A 16,322-nucleotide genomic window follows, 5' to 3' on the forward strand; every position below is an offset into this window, starting at 1 on the left:
AAACTTCTCTTTAAACCCCCTTTTTTTCCCGCAAGGTCATCCTGGAAATCGGATCGCTCGAAACCCCAGATGAAAGACATAAACCAAGAGGAGGATTCCCTGCCGCTGATGGAGGAGGTGCTGGGGGCCCCTGAGCAGGCTCCAGGGGAGCTGCCCAGCGCCGAGGAGCCCGACAAGGAGCCCGTGGCCAGCGAGGGCTGCGAGGCTGACAAGAAAGGGGACGAGAACCCCTCGGACACGAGGCCGCTCTGCAGCCCCGAGGAGCGGCGGCACCTCCAGAGGGAGCGGCTCAACCAGATCCTGCTCAACCTCCTAGAGAAAATCCCAGGGAAAAACGGTGAGGGTTTGCACAGCCCCTGGGTCTCCTGCAGCGCTGGGGTCGCTTGGCTGAGCTGTGTTGGTAAAATGGGTGGTTTTGTGTGAATTTCTTGCTGGCGGGCATTGGGAAAGTCAGTTTTCTTTGTAGCCACGTTTTCCTTTGCAACAGAAATCCACTAAATCCAAGTGAAATTTCTTACAACTATGACATTGTTTTGTATAATGTTTTTAATAATTTTTTGTCTAACATTTGTAATAACCTTTCCATAAACTAATTCCCCCCCCATCATTCCATATCTACAATAGATAAACTCAACAGACAGGCCAGGAAAGACTGAGAGGGGTTTGGAAAGTCTCTTTTAACCTTTCATGAGCTTTCCTTTGGTTCTGAGTACCTGCTGGAGGTGCTGTCTGAGCTGTGGGATGAGGGGACACTGGTGAATTGTGACCCTGCTTTTAAATTAAAAGCCAGAATGAGCCCTGTGCAGTGTGTCCAATGCCACACAGTCATGGACTGATGCTTCATTTGGGTTGGGAGGATTTCTGGTCCAGCCATGGCTCAGGGCTTGGGTCACTCAGCCCCTTGTCCAGGCATGGTTTGGATTCATCCTTGAAAGAACCAGGAATTTTGTGTTTGGGGAGCGATGGGAGGCAGCGCTCAGCGCTGTGCTCTGGGCATCACTCCCAGGTCGGATTCATGATCCTGGAGGGCTTTTCCCAGCTCAGTGATGCTGCAGTGACTGAGCTGGAGGGCAATTTGCCAAGTCTCTTTTGTGCTGTGCTCTGTTGCAGCCATCGATGTCACGTACCTGCTGGAGGAGGGCTCGGGACGGAAGCTGCGGCGCCGCACTCTGACCATCGCCGAGAGCAGCTTCAGGAAGTGACCCACGAGGGGCAGCCGAGCTCTGGGGTCTGGCTGGGCTGGGGGCAGAGCCCAGCCTGGGCGAGGAGAGAGGGCAGCAGCAGCAAACTGACAAAATACAAACAGTAGCACCTGGGGGGCCGGGCTGGCACGGTGCCCACCCTGCTCTGCAGTGCTCTTGGTGTGTGTGTTGGTGGGCGTGCCTTGTATTGATGTTAGGTACTGAGGAAACCTCGTGGTTTATTGTCCAGGATGGTCAAATTTAATTTATTTTTTGCTTGATATTCCCACTCAGAGGAGAAAAAAAAAAAACCGAAAAAAAAGAATTAAAAAAAAATAATAATAATAGGGAGGGCAGAGGAAAAAGGACTGAGTTACTCTGAGGAGGATGTTCCCCACGGTCACTGCTCACCTGGGATTGTACCAGCCACCCTCAGCACCGCCAGGGCAGGGAATCCAGGAATCCAGAGGGGAGAGAGGAAAGGCCCAGTGGCTTGAAAGGAAAAGCTGCCCTGAAGCTGTGGCCTCTGATTTGCACAAGTTCCAGAAGAGAGAAACGTCCCGAGCCGAGCACGAGGTTCGCCGTGGGACAGCTGAGCGCGCGTCCCTGTGCTCTGTGCCAAGGAGAAGCTTCCAGAAGCTCGGAGCAGGGCAGGAGGGCTGGGATGAGGCGCTTGCTGTGCGGGGGGAGGGGGTGGGGTGTGAGGTTTTTTTTCACTTTTTTTCTGCAGAGAAATTTTATAAAAGCGAAGTCAGCTCCTGACGCCACCATTGCTGTTGGTTTTTTTGATAAGCTGTGGTTTTCTCGTGTGTCTCGTGTGTTGTGCAAATAAAAATCCGTTAAAAGAAAAATAAGGAAAAAAAAAAAAACAAAGCAAAACTAAAAAACACCAAAAAAAAAAGCAAAAACCCCAAGGACCCTTTCACTCCGTGCCCTTCAGGCAGTATCCGAGCGAGTGTTTGTCGTGAGCTGTAGAATTTATCAACTGCTAACACTACCCTCGTGTGCTGGTGGACAGCCGAACGTCCGGGCAGCGCCACCCGCTGGCGATTGTCGCGATTGTCGCGATTGTCCCGCCAGCGCCGGCCCCCGGACGGTGGCTTTGCTTTCCTGTCTCAGACGTACACATGCATATCCAGTCCTGTTTTAGGTGTTCTTATAAGAAATCCGGTTTTTAATGTGCCAAGTTGTATATATCTGCTGCGTGGATGTAAAGCAATACCGTAGTTACATGTTCCTTTTTATGGACCAAGCTCGTCCTAATGTACATTCTTGTTATTATTATAATTATTTTACTCTTAGTGGAACATGACTCATTCCATTAACTTTTATGTGTTGATTTCAAAAGAGAAAACAAAACAAAACAAAACAAAAAAAAAACCACAAAAAAAAAAAAAAGAAAGGAAAAAAACCCTTTGAGAAAAAAAAATATTTTATTAAAAAAAAAAAAGAAATAAGAAAATAGTTTGGAATATTTTCTTACTGTAGAGAAGCACTGTACAGTACCAGGAGCCCTGAGTATAAAATACTCGTGCGTGTAGTAGGAATATCGCATGTCCAACCCCTCGAGTTGTCTCATTTAGTTTCAAACAGAAATCATTGTCTCAAATGGTGTTAAACACTAAAAAGTTTTTAAAAAAAAAAAAAAATAAAGTGCGTACAGAAGCGAGACACTAGCTCTGTCATTTTATCTTTCTTTTGTTGAAAGACTAAACAAAATGTTTTTTAGACAATCAAATGTTAGGTAAGTGCAAAGAATTGTTTTTTCTTACTGGTGTAGAAATTAATGACTTTTTTTATTTTTTTGGTTATTTTATAATACTGAGCAGACCCGTGTGTCCCCAGGATCGCCGCCGGAGCCAGGAAGCACTACGTTACTGCAAATAGAGCTGAACCTTAGTCTGCATGGGTGTAGGCTGTGTGATTGCTGAAAATAAATGCTGCTAATATATTTCCTTTTTACAAAGCATATCTAAATAGATCATTGTTTTGATGTTAATCTTTGTAAATTATGTATTACCAATTTTAACATTGGATGTAATTGCATAAAAAGCCTGCATCTCAATCCTGAGAGTCTAGTATTAAATGGAAAAAAAAAATCTTTTCCTAAAGGTTGGCTCGGGGGGTTTTCTTTGCTGAGCTGGGTGGGAGGGTGGATGGACAGGAGGACAGGAGGTGGATGGATGGACAGGATCCATCTGGGCAGGCTGGATCCGTGGGATCCATGGGATCCATGGGGTGAGGCTCAGCAGTGCTGGGTGCTGCCCTTGGGTCACAGCAACCCCACAGAACATTCCAGGCTCGGGGAAAAGGGGCTGGAAAGGCCCTGGGGGTGCTGGGGATGCAGCTGGACACGGGCCCAGCTGTGCCCAGCTGTGCCCAGCTGTGCAAGAGGCCAACGGCACCTGGCCTGGACCAGGGCAGTGCCCCCAGCCCCTCCTGCTGCCTCTGCTGAGGGACCTCAAACCCTGGGTCTGTTTTGGGTTCTTTATGACAAGAGATTGAGGGAGTGGAGAATCCCTGAGGGAGCTGGGAACGAATGGAGAATCCCTGAGGGAGCTGGGAAGGGAATGGAGAATTCCTGAGGGAGCTGGGAATTTCTGAAGGAGATGGAAATTGAATGGAGAATTCTTGAAGGACCTGGGAAGGGGTTGGAGAATCCCTGAGGGAGCTGAGGGGGCTCAGCCTGGAGCAAAGGAGGCTCAGGAGGACCTGAGCTCTGCACAGCTCCTGCCAGGAGGGCACAGCCGGGGAGGATTTGGGATCTTATCCCAGGGAACAGGGACAGGAGCAGAGGGAACGGCCTCAGGCTGAGGCTCAGGGTGGGCACAGCAGGAATTTCCCCATGGAAAGGGGGCTCAGGGATTGGAACTGCCCAGGGAGGGTCGGAGTGCCCATCCCTGGAGGTGTGCAAGGAACACCTGGAGGTGACACTGAGTGCTCTGGGCTGGGGACAGGTGGGGATTGGGCTGTCCTGGCTCATGAACACACCCCGGGAACCTGGGAACACCCCCTGGGATGGAAACCAACCCTGGAACACCCAGCTGGGATGGGAACCTGGGATCAACCACTGGGGGGGGAACCCAGGAACACCAACCACTGAGATGGGAACACGGGAACATCCCTTAGGATGGGAACCTGGGATCACCTACCTGGGATGGGAACCAACCTTGGAACACCCACTCGGAATGGGAACCCAGGAACACCCACCTGGAATGGGAACAAACTTGGGAACACCCACCTGGGATGGAAACCAACCCAGGAACACTCAGCAGGGATGGGAACCTGGGATCACCCCCCTGGAATGGGAACCAACCTGGGATCACCCCCTGGGATTGAGCCCCATCTGCCAGAGGTCTCAGAGGGTTCCGTGTGACCCCAGTGGCCCTGCAGGAGGGGTGGGGACAGCATGGTCACCGTGAGGGGCTCTGACCACGGCTGCCCCTGAGGCAAACTGGGCCAGGAGCCATTAAATCCACAGATTTGGTGCCCATTCCCAGGGGACAAACCCAAGGAGCCTCCTTGTCCTGCTCAGGCTGGGGACTGTCACCCCCAGGTGAATGCAGAGAGATCTCTCACCTGCAGGTCCCTCAGGGATGAAACAGCTTCTCACCCACACCCCTTCTGTGGAACCTGATTTTTCCTTTTCCCTTTATCTCGCTCTCTTTGACCATGAAAATGCCACGTTTGACCCCTGTGCTCCCTTTAAAGCCAAGGCTCGGAGGGCTGTTTATTTAATAAAGAAAATAAACAAATGGAAGTAGCACCTGGCCTCCTCCTTCTGGCATGACCTCGTTCCGAAAGCCCAGAGGCAGCTGTGGAAATCAATCAAGGCTCCTTGAGGCGAGCCAAGGAACATTCCAATCAGGACATCACGTCACTCGTCTGAGAATAAAAACCCCGGCGAGAGAAGTGGAAACGAGAGAAATGAGAGCAGAGTGAGAGGAGAGCGGCTTCACCCGGGGCTGACACAGCGAAAAGGGGAAATCGGGAGGGTGAAACGTGGCCATGGGAGGGACAGAGCCCCAAAACTGTCCCTGCTGCTGCCGTGGGGCCGCTCCCTGCTACGGCCACACCTTCCTTCCACCGGGGAGCCCAGCAGGAAATGCAGATTCTGGCCTGAAATCACAAGCGATGGCAAAACCACGAAGAACTCGGAGCCGTTTAGCCCCTACTTGCCATCCCCTGGGCTGTGAAAAGATCAGCTGAAGTTTTATAAATAACCAAAGCAGCGACCTGGGCTGTTCCCAGCCGCTTTTCCAGGGATATTCCTGGCTCGGGGAGGCTGCAGCCGCCTCTGCCACGCTGTGGAGGAGCTTGGGCATCTTCAGGGCACCTTTCCTGCTCTCCCTGCCTGGGGGTGCTGTGAGATGCAAAGCTGTGTTTCGTGTCAGGTACAAACAGGCGACGTGTGTACTTGTGATTGCAATGTGTGTGGACTCTGACAATGCGATAGTTGCGAATTCTAATAATAACTGAGGAAAATAAAGCACGGAAAAAGGCCTTTGAACCCATCTTTTGTTTGCAATTAACCCTGGTTAATTTAGGAGCATCGGAATTAAGGTGTTAAGGATGTTGCTTTTTGCTTGCTTTTAATCCATAAAGAGTTCTGCAATAATAACCTTTTGAAGTATAATTTTAGAATATTATTTGTATCCTTGAAACTATTGCTTTAGAATGTATATAAGGGAAATAAGCTTATCTCATGCCTTATTGAAGCAGAGAAAAACAGCCTGAGAAAGGAAGATGAACATCACCTCAAGGGTTGATGGTTTCGACCAAAGGGAAACTGGACCGCCACCATCTGGGATCCTCCTTTTGAGATACATCCTGAGAAACTAAGATCACAATAGTGTATAGAATCATGATGAAATAATTTGCAATAAAAATTGCTGATGAGTAAAAAAATTGGAATAGAAACTGCTGAAAGAGCTGATGAGTACCCCTATAAATACCTGTAACCCTCAATTTTCGGTGTGCAGTTGGAGGGAAAACTTCCCCCACTGTACCCAGCGCTGTGTTGCTCATACTTTATCATATTAATTAATAAATTGATTGCAGCTTGAATATTGACCTAGTCAAGCTTCTCATTCATAACAATGCTGAGCACCAGCACAGCCCCAGCATCTCCTCATCCCATCCCATTGCCCATTGCCACACGTGAGCCACAACCTTTATTTCCAGCTTTTTTTCCCTGCAGACCGAGCTCATTCCAGTGGTTATAATTATTTACAGAGTGCACGGCGGGGCACTGGAGGTGGCAGGACAGACAGACAGACGGATGGAGGTGACACGGGGCAGGGAGAGGAGCCGTCCCTGCCCTGGCATGAGGGTGGGCAGCTCACTCTTGCTGCTGCTTTGCTCCTGCTTGCTTTTGCTTCTGCTCATTAGCTAGTTCAGCTGAACAGCCCAAACTCCTTCCCGGACTGTTTCTCCTTTCCATTTTGGAACGAACTTGAACCTGCTCTGGGCTGGGACCTGGGAACGCCGAGGATTTGCACCTTGTGGCTGCAGCAGCTGCCCCAGCACAGGAGGGACTGGGAACGGAGCGACCACCCCCAGAGAGACTTTCTGAATTTGTCATCTTTGTCAGAGCGGTGTCACCTGGTATTGTTCATTCTGTGTGCTGGGGGTGCTGTGCCTGTTCAATGAACAGGATCTGTGTGCTGGGGGTGCTGTGCCTGTTCAATGAACAGGTTCTTTCCACTTCTCTCCGAGGAATCCTTCCCAAACCAGTTGTGGGGAGATGGACCCTGTGAGTTTGCTTTCTGGAGGGGCCCCCTCCCCTTTTTGGGCATTCTCTACCAAACTTGCCCGAAACCAGAACAAAATTTTGTGAGTCACAACCTTTATTTCCGGCTTTTTCCCGGCGGAACGAGCTCATTCCAGTGGTTACAATTATTTACAGAGTGCACGGCGGGGCACTGGAGGTGGCAGCGGTGGCAGGACAGACGGATGGACGGACGGATGGAGGTGACACGGGGCTGGGCAGCAGCTGAGAGACCCCCGAGCTGCCAAGGAGGGGCTGGGGGGACACGGTGGCACACGGTGACCTCATGCAGCAGTGACAGGCACAGGGCAGGGTGCCCTGGGAGCCGCCAGCCCCGGAGCTGGGGAAGCTCTGGAGGTGACAGGAGACACCCAGAGCTGGCACCGCTCCGGAGAGCTCGGCTGCTCCCTCAGGCCCCTTCCTCCTCCTCCTCCTCCTCCTCCTCACAAAATCAGGGACGTGTAACCAACGGGAACGAGGCCGGTGCTGTTGCCATGGCAGCAGCGGATCCAGTCTTCATCCACGGTGGAGAGAAGCTCCAGGATGTCCCCTTTGTGGAAGCTCAGGTGCCCATCAGCCGTGCCCGTGTGGTCACACAGTGCCCGGACTGCCCTGCGTCAAAAATGTCACCCCTGGGCCGCAAATGCCACCCCCTGTGCCACCAATGTCACCCCTGTGCCACCAATGTCACCCCTGTGCCATCAATGTCACTCCCTGTGCCACCAAGGTCACCCCTGTGCCATCAATGTCACCTCCTGTGCCATCAATGTCACCCTGGGCCACAAATGTCCCCCAAGGGTGTGGGGACATCAGAGATGGCCCAGAGGGTGTGGGGACATTGGGGTCAACGAGGATGAGGAAGAGGGAAGCACCAAACACCGTTTGGGGTGGCCACAAACCCACCCTGCCCACTTGGACAGAGCTGCTCCTACAGCTGCCATACGCTTGCCCCACACAAGGTGCCACAAATCCACAAAGCACACAAGAAAATGCCAAAAATTGTCCCCAAAACGTTTTGGAAAAGCAGCTGAGCCCAGGCGGGCAGAGGCTCAGGTTCCCCCAGAGCCCAGCAGGGGAAGGGGATCCTTGGGGGTGCAGCCATGGCTTTCCCTTTAGGGATGTGTGCGACCCCCTGAAAGCAGCCCCGGCTTTCCCCCAGCCAGAAAAGCCCTGCAGCCCTGCCCAGTGCCTCTCCCAGCTCTGCCCATCCCATCCCATCCCATCGATCCCATCAATCCCATCCCATCAATCCCATCCCATCCCAGCCCACCTCATCCCAGCTCGGCCCATCCCATCCCATCCCATCCCATCCCATCCCAGCCCTGCCCTCTCCCAGCCCATCCCATCCCATTGCTCCCATCCCATCCCATCCCATTGATCCCATCAATCCCATCCTATTGAACCCATCAATCCCATCCCATTGATCCCATTGATCCCATTGATCCCATCCCATCCCATCGATCCCATCCCATCCCATTGATCCCATCCCATCGATCCCATCAATCCCATCCCATCCCATCCCATTGTTCCCATCCCATCCCATTGATCCCATCAATCCCATCCCATCGATCTCATCCCATCCCATTGATCCCATCAATCCCATCCCATTGATCCCATCAATCCCATCCCATCCCACCCCACCCCATCCCAGCCTCACCTGCGCCCCGGGGCCAGGCCGGCCTCGCTCCTGCCCGGTTGCGGCTCCGGGCTGCGGCTCCTGCCCGGTGCCAGCCCCTTCACCACCCCGGCCAGGACACGGGGGCTGGGGGCCAGCCAGCGGGACGGCCTCCTGCCGGAGCAAAGGGAGCCACCAGCTCACCTGGGAGCCCTTCCTGCTGCTGATCTCAGGCTTATCTGCTGATCTGGGAGCTGATAAACAGCACTGAGCCTGCCCAGGAGCTCCTGCTGCTCCAAGGCGACGGCAGCAGCGCTTGGGACATGCACTAATGCCAGGGGAAACCCTACAAGATCCCCATGAAGCCACCACAGAAACCCTTCCTGAGCACACCTGAGCACACAGAAACCCCTCCTGAGCACACCTGGGCACACAGAAACCCCTCCTGAGCACACAGAAACCCTTCCTCAGCACACCTGAGCACACAGAAACCCCTCCTGAGCACACCTGGGCACACAGAAACCCCTCCTGAGCACACAGAAACCCTTCCTCAGCACACCTGAGCACACAGAAACCCCTCCTGAGCCCACCTGAGCACACAGAAACCCCTCCTGAGCACACCTGAGCACACAAAACCCCTCCCCAGCCCACACAAACCCTTCCCCCTGTGCCTGCCCAAGCTGGGTCTCACCTGGACCTGCCCGAGGCGGCGTCAGGGCTGCAGGGGAAGCTCCTCCTGCACGAGGGGCTGGTGGCTCCAAAGAGCCAGCCCAGCCAGCTGCCCCTGTCAGCCCCGGGAGGATCAGCCATCTCTGCCTGGCTCCTGCTGGCAGGAGGCTCTGCGGAAGCAGCCAGGAGGTTTTTTCCAGCAGTGGGATCATCCAGCTTGGTGAGCGCTCTGGTTCCAGTGGGCAAGAAGAGATCTTCAGGGGAGGAGCTCCCTGAGGTGTCAGTGCTGCTGCTGGGCTTTGGGTGAGAGGGTTCAGAGCCAGTTTTGGTCTGGAGGAGCTGCAGCTCCGTGGCTCTGGGCTCACTCAAGGAAATTTGGGGTTGCCCAGCCTGGCCCGGGCTGGGTTCCCCTGCCCGCAGCTTCGTCCACCAGACCGAGGGGGACTTTTCCTTGCTGGCAGCAGTGTAAACCCTGGAGCTCTGGCTCAGCTGGCCCCACCAGCCACTGAGGCCAGCCCCAGTGCCCCCCGTGCCCCCCGTGCCCTCCTGGCTCTCCGGGGGGGTGGCAGAGCCCAGCAAGGTGCGGCTGATCTGGTCGCCCCAGCGCAGCACCTGCTGCAGGGTTTGCTGCAGGGCAGCCCCCACCGGTGGGGCAGGCACCAACCCACCCATGGCGGCTTGGGAGCGGCCCCCTGTGCCCCCCACCCTGCCCAGGGCATCGGGGGGGGTCTCATCCTCCAGGCTGTCCCCAGCAGCACCGCTGTGCCCCCCCAGGGACCCCCGCACGGGGCTGGGGGACAGCGGGGACAGCAGGCGGCGGGACAAGGGCCGGACGTCCACGGAGAGGTGGTGGTGCTCAAAGAGCAAGTCCAGGTGGAAGGTCAGCACCGAGAGGGGCTGGATGAGCAGCAGGAGCTCGTCAGCAAGGTGGGGCAGAGGGCCTTGGCTCAGGGCAAAGAAGGCCGTGGGGGAGTAAAGCACGGAGATCACACCTGTGGGGACAGGGACAGGTGAGGCGGGGGCAGGATGGCCCCTGTGCTTGTCACATCCCCACCAAGGGCCAGCCAGGCTGTCCACGTCGCTCAGGGCACCCTCTGTGCTGAAGATGCACCATGGAAAACCATCCACGATGGGAAGTGGATGTATCCCAAGCCCAGAGTGGGATTTTCAGCCTGGCAGGTTGAGAGGGCTCAGGGAGGGAGCTCCTGGGCACCGTGCCCTTACCTGGGCTCTTCTGCAGGTGAGATATCCACAACTCCAGCTGTTTAATGCTAAACAAGACAAAGGGAACCCAAAAATTAGAGCCCCTGGGACAGCTCCAACCTGCCGTGGGGCTGGCAGGGTTAACACCACTCACTTCAGAAGGCCGAGGATGAAGGCGTGGAACTTCTGCCTGCTGCTGCTGAGAGGGGCCAGCCCGGCCACGTGCCAGCACAAGGAGTGCAGGGAGCGGCTGCTGGGGCCTGTGGGGTGCAGAGCACAGACACTCGGTGCCCGGGGCACAGACACTGCCCAGGGCACAGCAGCACTCAGTGCCAGGGCACAGACACTGCCCAGGGCACAGACACTGCCCAGGGCACAGACATTCACTGCCCAGGGCACAGACACTCAGTGCCCAGGGCACAGACACTGCCCAGGGCACAGACACACTGCCCAGGGCACAGACACTGCCCAGGGCACAGCAGCACTCAGTGCCCAGGGCACAGACACTGCCCAGGGCACAGACACTCAGTGCCCAGGGCACAGACATTCACTGCCCAGGGCACAGACACTCAGTGCCCAGGGCACAGACACTGCCCAGGGCACAGACACACTGCCCAGGGCACAGACACTGCCCAGGGCACAGACATTCACTGCCCAGGGCACAGACACTGCCCAGGGCACAGACACACTGCCCAGGGCACAGACACTGCCCAGGGCACAGACACTCAGTGCCCAGGGCACAGACACTGCCCAGGGCACAGACACACTGCCCAGGGCACAGACACTGCCCAGGGCACAGCAGCACTCAGTGCCCAGGGCACAGACACTGCCCAGGGCACAGACACACTGCCCAGGGCACAGACACTCAGTGCCCAGGGCACAGCAGCACTCAGTGCCCAGGGCACAGACACTGCCCAGGGCACAGACATTCACTGCCCAGGGCACAGACACACTGCCCAGGGCACAGACACTGCCCAGGGCACAGACACTCAGTGCCCAGGGCACAGACATTCACTGCCCAGGGCACAGACACTGCCCAGGGCACAGACACTCAGTGCCCAGGGCACAGACACTGCCCAGGGCACAGCAGCACTCAGTGCCCAGAGCACAGACACACTGCCCAGGGCATAGACAATGCCCAGGGGCACAGACACTGCCCAGGGCACAGCAGCACTCAGTGCCCAGAGCACAGACACACTGCCCAGGGCATAGACAATGCCCAGGGGCACAGACATTCACTGCCCAGGGCACAGACACTCACTCACCCCAGCTGGCCCATGGCACAGCAGCACCCCCGGCACCTGGAGACGCCCCCAGCCTCACCCTCACCTGTCTTCACCGAGGCTTCCACCACGCTCCAGGGGGAGTTTCTCCTCTGGCCTGTGATAACATCCTTCTGGAAAGGCTTCAGCCCGTCCTCCACCAAGGCGTAGAGAGCAGGGCACAGGGTGTGCAGCAGCAGGTAGCCCACGTCGGGGTTGAGCCGGCTGTCCCCCAGCTGGGCCTGGGGAGAGCAGGAACACGAGGAGATGGGAGGGAGGGGAAGGGCAGCACCCGACTCCGATTCCGCTAGGAGGGATGAGGGAATCCCAAAATCCTTCCCCGCTCTCACCCTCTGCACCAGGTTCCGTGCGGTGCTGAAGTGGGCGATGACCTTGTCCACAGCGGAGCTGACGGCGACCAGCAGCGCTGGGGACGAGGGAGAGGAGGAGAGAAAGAGAGAAGGAGGGAAGGGTCAGTCTGGAGGGACCCACTGGAGGGACCCGGACACCACCGGACCCTGCTGTGCGGGAACCGGGCACCCTCGGGGGGTTGCGGCGGTGCTGCAGCCGCGTTCTCCGGCCGGCCCGGATCACCTGCCGGGGGCGGGCAGGGCCGGGCGCGGTGCGGGCAGCGCTGCCGGTCCCTGCCCGCACTGTCCCCGCCGGCAGTGTCCCTGCGTGCCCTGCAGTGTCCCTGCCCCAGCCCAGCTCTGCCTGTCCCTGCCCGCAGTGTCCCTGTCGGCGCTGTCCCCGCCTGCAGTGTCCCTGCGCGCCTTCCGTTGTCCCTGTCCCAGCCCAGCCCTGCCGGCGCCCCGGACACCGACCCGCCCCAGGACGAGCCCCTCGCACCCTCCCGACCCCGCTGCCCCCTCCTCCCCTCCCGCCCCGTTCTGCGAGGATTTGCCCCAACCTTTCGCTTGCTCGCCATGCGGCCCCTCCGCTCTTCCCCCTCCGGGCCGGGCGGCTCCAGCGGCGGCTCCGGCGGCGGCTCCGGCGGGGAGCGGCTCGGGCCTGGCTGGAGACAGCGGGGCAGCGGGGTCAGGCGGGGCGGCGGCTGCGGCGCTGCCCGGCCCCGGGGGAGGCGGAGGAGGAGGAGCGGGGCCCGGCTCGCTCCGGCTCATGGGGCCAAGGGCGGCGGGGCCGGGCCGGGCCGGGAGGAGGAAGCGCTGGGAGCCGCGGGGCGGAGCGGCGGCACCGGGACGGCCCCGGCACGTCCTGGACTGCTCTGGGCCATGCGGGGGGAACCCCGGAGCTCGCCGTGCCCGGCCCGGAGCGCCCCCGGATCGCTCCCACCGCCCGGGGACCCGCACCCGGCCCCGCAAGCCCCGGGCAGGACCCCGGAAGGAGCCGGAGTCACCCCCAGAGTCGCCCCAGATTCACCCCCAAACACACACCCAGATTCACCCCCAGACTCACCCCAGACTCCTCCCAGAGTCACCCCCAGACTCACCCCAGACTCACCCCCGGACTCACCCCCAGACCCCCCCCCAGACTCACCCCCGGACTCACCCCCAGACCCCCCCCAGACTCATCTCCACACTCACCCCAGTCTCACTCCCACACTCACCCCCCGTGCGGGTCTCCTCTCCTCTCTGTGCCGCCCGTGGCACCGCGGGGTCCCCGCCGGGCCCCCCGAGCCCCCGGAGCGGGGCTGTCCCCATGCCCTTTTCCCCTGGGGGCAGCCGCCCCTTCTCCACATCCCTGGGCTGCCCCTCGGCGATGGGCTGCAGGCTGGGCCGGGCTCTCCTCCTCGTCTGGTGCCCGTCGCTGCCTGCCAGGCCCTGTGTCACCCCCAGGGACACGGGGGGCCCCCAGCCCGGGGCGGGCACCGGGGGCACCGGGGGGTGCTGGGCCGGCTCTGCCCGCGGGCCCTTGGGCTGCCGGGCGGCGCTGCGGGACCGCAGCTCCTTGAACGTGGTCACCTCTCTCTGCCTGGGGCCGGGGGGCCGGGCCGGCCCGTCCTGCTGCACCTGCGGCTGGGGCTGGGGCCGGGCCGGCTCCTGGCCCGCCGTGCCCGAGAGCAGCTCGCTGCCGGGGGGCAGCTCCGTGTCCGGCGAGAACACGATCAGCCAGTCACTGCGGTCAGCCCTGGCCTGGGCGGGCGCGGGCACAGCCGCGTTCCTCTTCCTCCTCTGGGCCAGCTCGTGGAAGGAGGTGATGGTCTTGGTGGCCGTGTCTCTGCAGAGCTCAGCCGGGCTGGCCTTGGGCTCTGGCCCGAGCTGCTGCTCCGCTCTGTGCGCGTTCAGCACCTGCAGCCGCCGCCGGGGCCGAGGGGGCACCGGGGGAGGGACCCCGCCGGGCCGGGGCCGCGGCTCCGGAGCGCTGCTCGGGACACCGGGATCCCTCCGTTCCGGCACGGGCGGCGGGGCTGCGGGCGCCGCATCGGGCTCGGGGAGGGGGTTGCAGTTGGGGTCGAGGTCGGTGCAGGTGCCGGTGGTCTCCGGTGCCGCTGTGCTGGGAGAGAGCTCCTCGCAGTGAGAATCGAGCGAGTTGATGCTGCAGAGGCTGTCTGGGCTCTTGCTGGCCACAGAGCTCTTGGTGGCTCTCGGGGGCACCGGGGAGTTGTGGTTGGCATCTCTCCCATGGCATGTCCTGTGCTGGCCAGCCAGAGATTCTCCATCAGCCAGAAGCTCTCCATCATCCAGAGGCTCTCCATCAGCCAGAGGCTTTCCATGCCAGGCATTTTCTGTGGGAATGACGTTCAGCTGCTTGTCAGGGGACTGGGACTCTGCTCTGGCGAACTCCTTGCAGTACACCGAGACCGGCGAGTCATCCAAGCTGAAATCCGAGCAGCTACTGACAGAGGAGGAGGAGGAGGAGGAGGAAGAAGCCAGATCACAAGGGGGATCACAAGGGGAAGCCGCCTCCTCCTCCTCCTCGTCTCCGCTGTGCAGGCAGGGGAAATCCTCAGGGTTCTGCAGCCCGAGCGTCTCCGGCTCCGGAGCGTGGGACTCGCAGCAGCGACATTTCACCGAGGGATTGTTGGAATTGGCATCCACCGGCTCCCGGTTCTCCGGGCACTGCGTGCAGCCCGTCTGCTCCCCCTGGCCCGTGGAGCCCTCCTGGAGCTCGGGGTGCCGGGAGAGGTGCAGCCCCAGGGAGATGTGCTGCAGGTGGATGTGGTTGAGGTTGCACAGGAGGCCTTTCTTTGGGGCCAGCATGGTGCTGCCTCGCTGGAAGTGCCCAGGGCTCCCAGGAAAGGCCAGCAGCTCCTCTCTTCACACCATCCAGCTCCCTGCAAGCACCAAACACGCTCCTGGTCAAGGAAAAACACGGCAGGACAAACCTGGAGAGAGGCACAGCCGGGGGAAGAGGGGCGGCAGTGACCTTGCAGCAGGGCCTGGCACAAGGGCTGGGGCTTAGAGAAGGGGACGTGCCCCCAGGGAGGGGCTGCCCCACAGCTTCCTGCCCGGTTTGGGGGCTCTGAAGGCAGCCCTGGTCCCTGGAGCACGGCCTGGGAACGATCCCAGGCAGCTCGGGCTGCCCCGGGGCTGGATTCCCTCCGGAGGGTCGGGAGCATCTCGGGGATGCCTCAAGGAGAAAACGCCCTTGGAGCCTCGTCAAGGCGGGGCGGGCAGGGGGGGCTCTGTCCTGCCTGGGGGCGGTGGCCCCAGAGGGGCTCAGGGACCAGGGCTTGGCCGGAACCGCGGCAGAACCGGCACCGCAGCACCGGGCCCGGCTTTACCGGGGAGGAGCCCCGGCCCCGGGCACCTGCTGGGGGCTCCGGGCAGGGAACGGCAGCAGGGAGTGCGGGAGGGCGGATCCGGGCATCTGCCAGCTCCGAACATCCCCTGGGCCCGAGCATTCCCCAGCTCCGAACATCCTCCAGCCCTGAGGATCCTCCGGCCCCAGCATCCTCCAGCTCCGAGCATCCTCCAGCCCCAGCAGCCCTCACCCCCAAGCATCCTCCAGCCCTGAGCATCCTCCGGCCCCGAGCATCCTCCGGTTCCGAGCATCCCCCGGTTCCGAGCATCCTCCAGCCCTAAACATCCTCCAGCTCCGAGTATCCTCCAGCCCTGAGCATCCCCCACCCCCAAGCATCGTCCAGCCCCAGCATCCCCCGGCTCCAAGCATCCTCCAGCCCTAAACATCCTCCAGCCCCAAACATCCTCCAGCGCTGAGCATCCTCCAGCCCCGAGCATCCCTCGAGCATCCCCCACCCCCGATCTCCTCCAGCCCCAGCATCCCCCGGCTCTGATCATCCCCCAGCCCCAAACATCCTCCAGGTCCGAGCATCCCCCAGCCCCAGCATCCCCCGGCTCTGATCATCCCCCAGCCCCAAACATCCTCCAACCCCGATCTCCTCCAGCCCCAGCATCTCCCGGCTCCAAGCATCCTCCAGCCCCGGCATCCCCCGAGCATCCTCCATCCCCCGAGCATCCTCCATCCCCGAGCATCCATCCCCCGGCCCCGGGGCGAGCACGGGCGGCCGGGCAGCAGGAGCGGCCCTGCTGGGCGCGGCCCTCCCCATCCCCCTGCAGCCCCCGCCCGGCTCCATCCCCTTCTTCCCCCGTCCCCCGCTCACCTCCTCGGCGCTGCGGCGGCGACTGCGGCTGCGGGAGCGAGGGAGGAGCCGCGGCCCCGCCGGGAGCCGCCCGGTCCCGCCCCATCACCGGCGGCGG

At 59.8% G+C, this 16,322-nt stretch overlaps 2 protein-coding genes across 4 annotated transcripts in view; one reads left to right on the forward strand and one right to left on the reverse strand.

The window, feature by feature from the left end:
- Positions 1–3,246, forward strand: part of ASH1L (ASH1 like histone lysine methyltransferase) — a 75,174-nt gene extending 71,928 nt beyond the window's left edge. For both annotated transcript variants that reach the window (XM_054292769.1, XM_054292770.1), the window contains exons 27-28: positions 36–337; positions 1,111–3,246. In XM_054292769.1, coding sequence (XP_054148744.1) covers positions 36–337; positions 1,111–1,202 — 394 coding nt within the window. In that variant the 3' untranslated portion in view covers positions 1,203–3,246. The remainder of the gene's footprint in view (positions 1–35; positions 338–1,110) is intronic.
- Positions 3,247–7,028: 3,782 nt separating this feature from the next.
- RUSC1 (RUN and SH3 domain containing 1) lies at positions 7,029–16,283 on the reverse strand. Of its 2 annotated transcripts, XM_054292718.1 has the most exons (10): positions 16,226–16,283; positions 13,268–14,935; positions 12,611–12,715; positions 12,051–12,127; positions 11,768–11,942; positions 10,593–10,698; positions 10,460–10,506; positions 9,258–10,227; positions 8,609–8,740; positions 7,029–7,563 (listed from the first exon to the last, which is right to left on the reverse strand). In XM_054292718.1, exons 2-10 carry the CDS (start codon positions 14,859–14,861, stop codon positions 7,395–7,397), a joined length of 3,375 nt encoding a protein of 1,124 aa, XP_054148693.1. In that variant the 5' UTR covers positions 14,862–14,935; positions 16,226–16,283; the 3' UTR covers positions 7,029–7,394. The 2 variants fall into 2 exon arrangements, with proteins under 2 accessions (XP_054148693.1, XP_054148694.1); XM_054292719.1 differs by lacking the exon at positions 16,226–16,283 and having other exon boundaries at positions 13,268–15,399.
- Between the last annotated feature and the right edge of the window lie 39 nt (positions 16,284–16,322).

This window comes from Melozone crissalis, unplaced genomic scaffold, assembly GCF_028551555.1.
Source record: "Melozone crissalis strain CALT ecotype California unplaced genomic scaffold, PUWL_Pcris_2 ptg000114l_1, whole genome shotgun sequence".
Taxonomy (NCBI): Eukaryota; Metazoa; Chordata; class Aves; order Passeriformes; family Passerellidae; genus Melozone; species Melozone crissalis.

Bases quoted from the DNA above. Each gene is read 5' to 3' on its own strand.
- RUSC1 (XM_054292718.1), bottom strand. From the start codon at position 14,861: ATGCTGGCCCCAAAGAAAGGCCTCCTGTGCAACCTCAACCACATCCAC. The intron at 10,699-11,767 runs GTGAGGGTGAGG...TGCACCCCACAG, and splicing joins GGAAGCCTCGGTGAAGACAG to GCCCCAGCAGCCGCTCCCTG. The intron at 8,741-9,257 runs GTGAGACCCAGC...TTGCTCCGGCAG, and splicing joins GCCGCCTCGGGCAGGTCCAG to GAGGCCGTCCCGCTGGCTGG.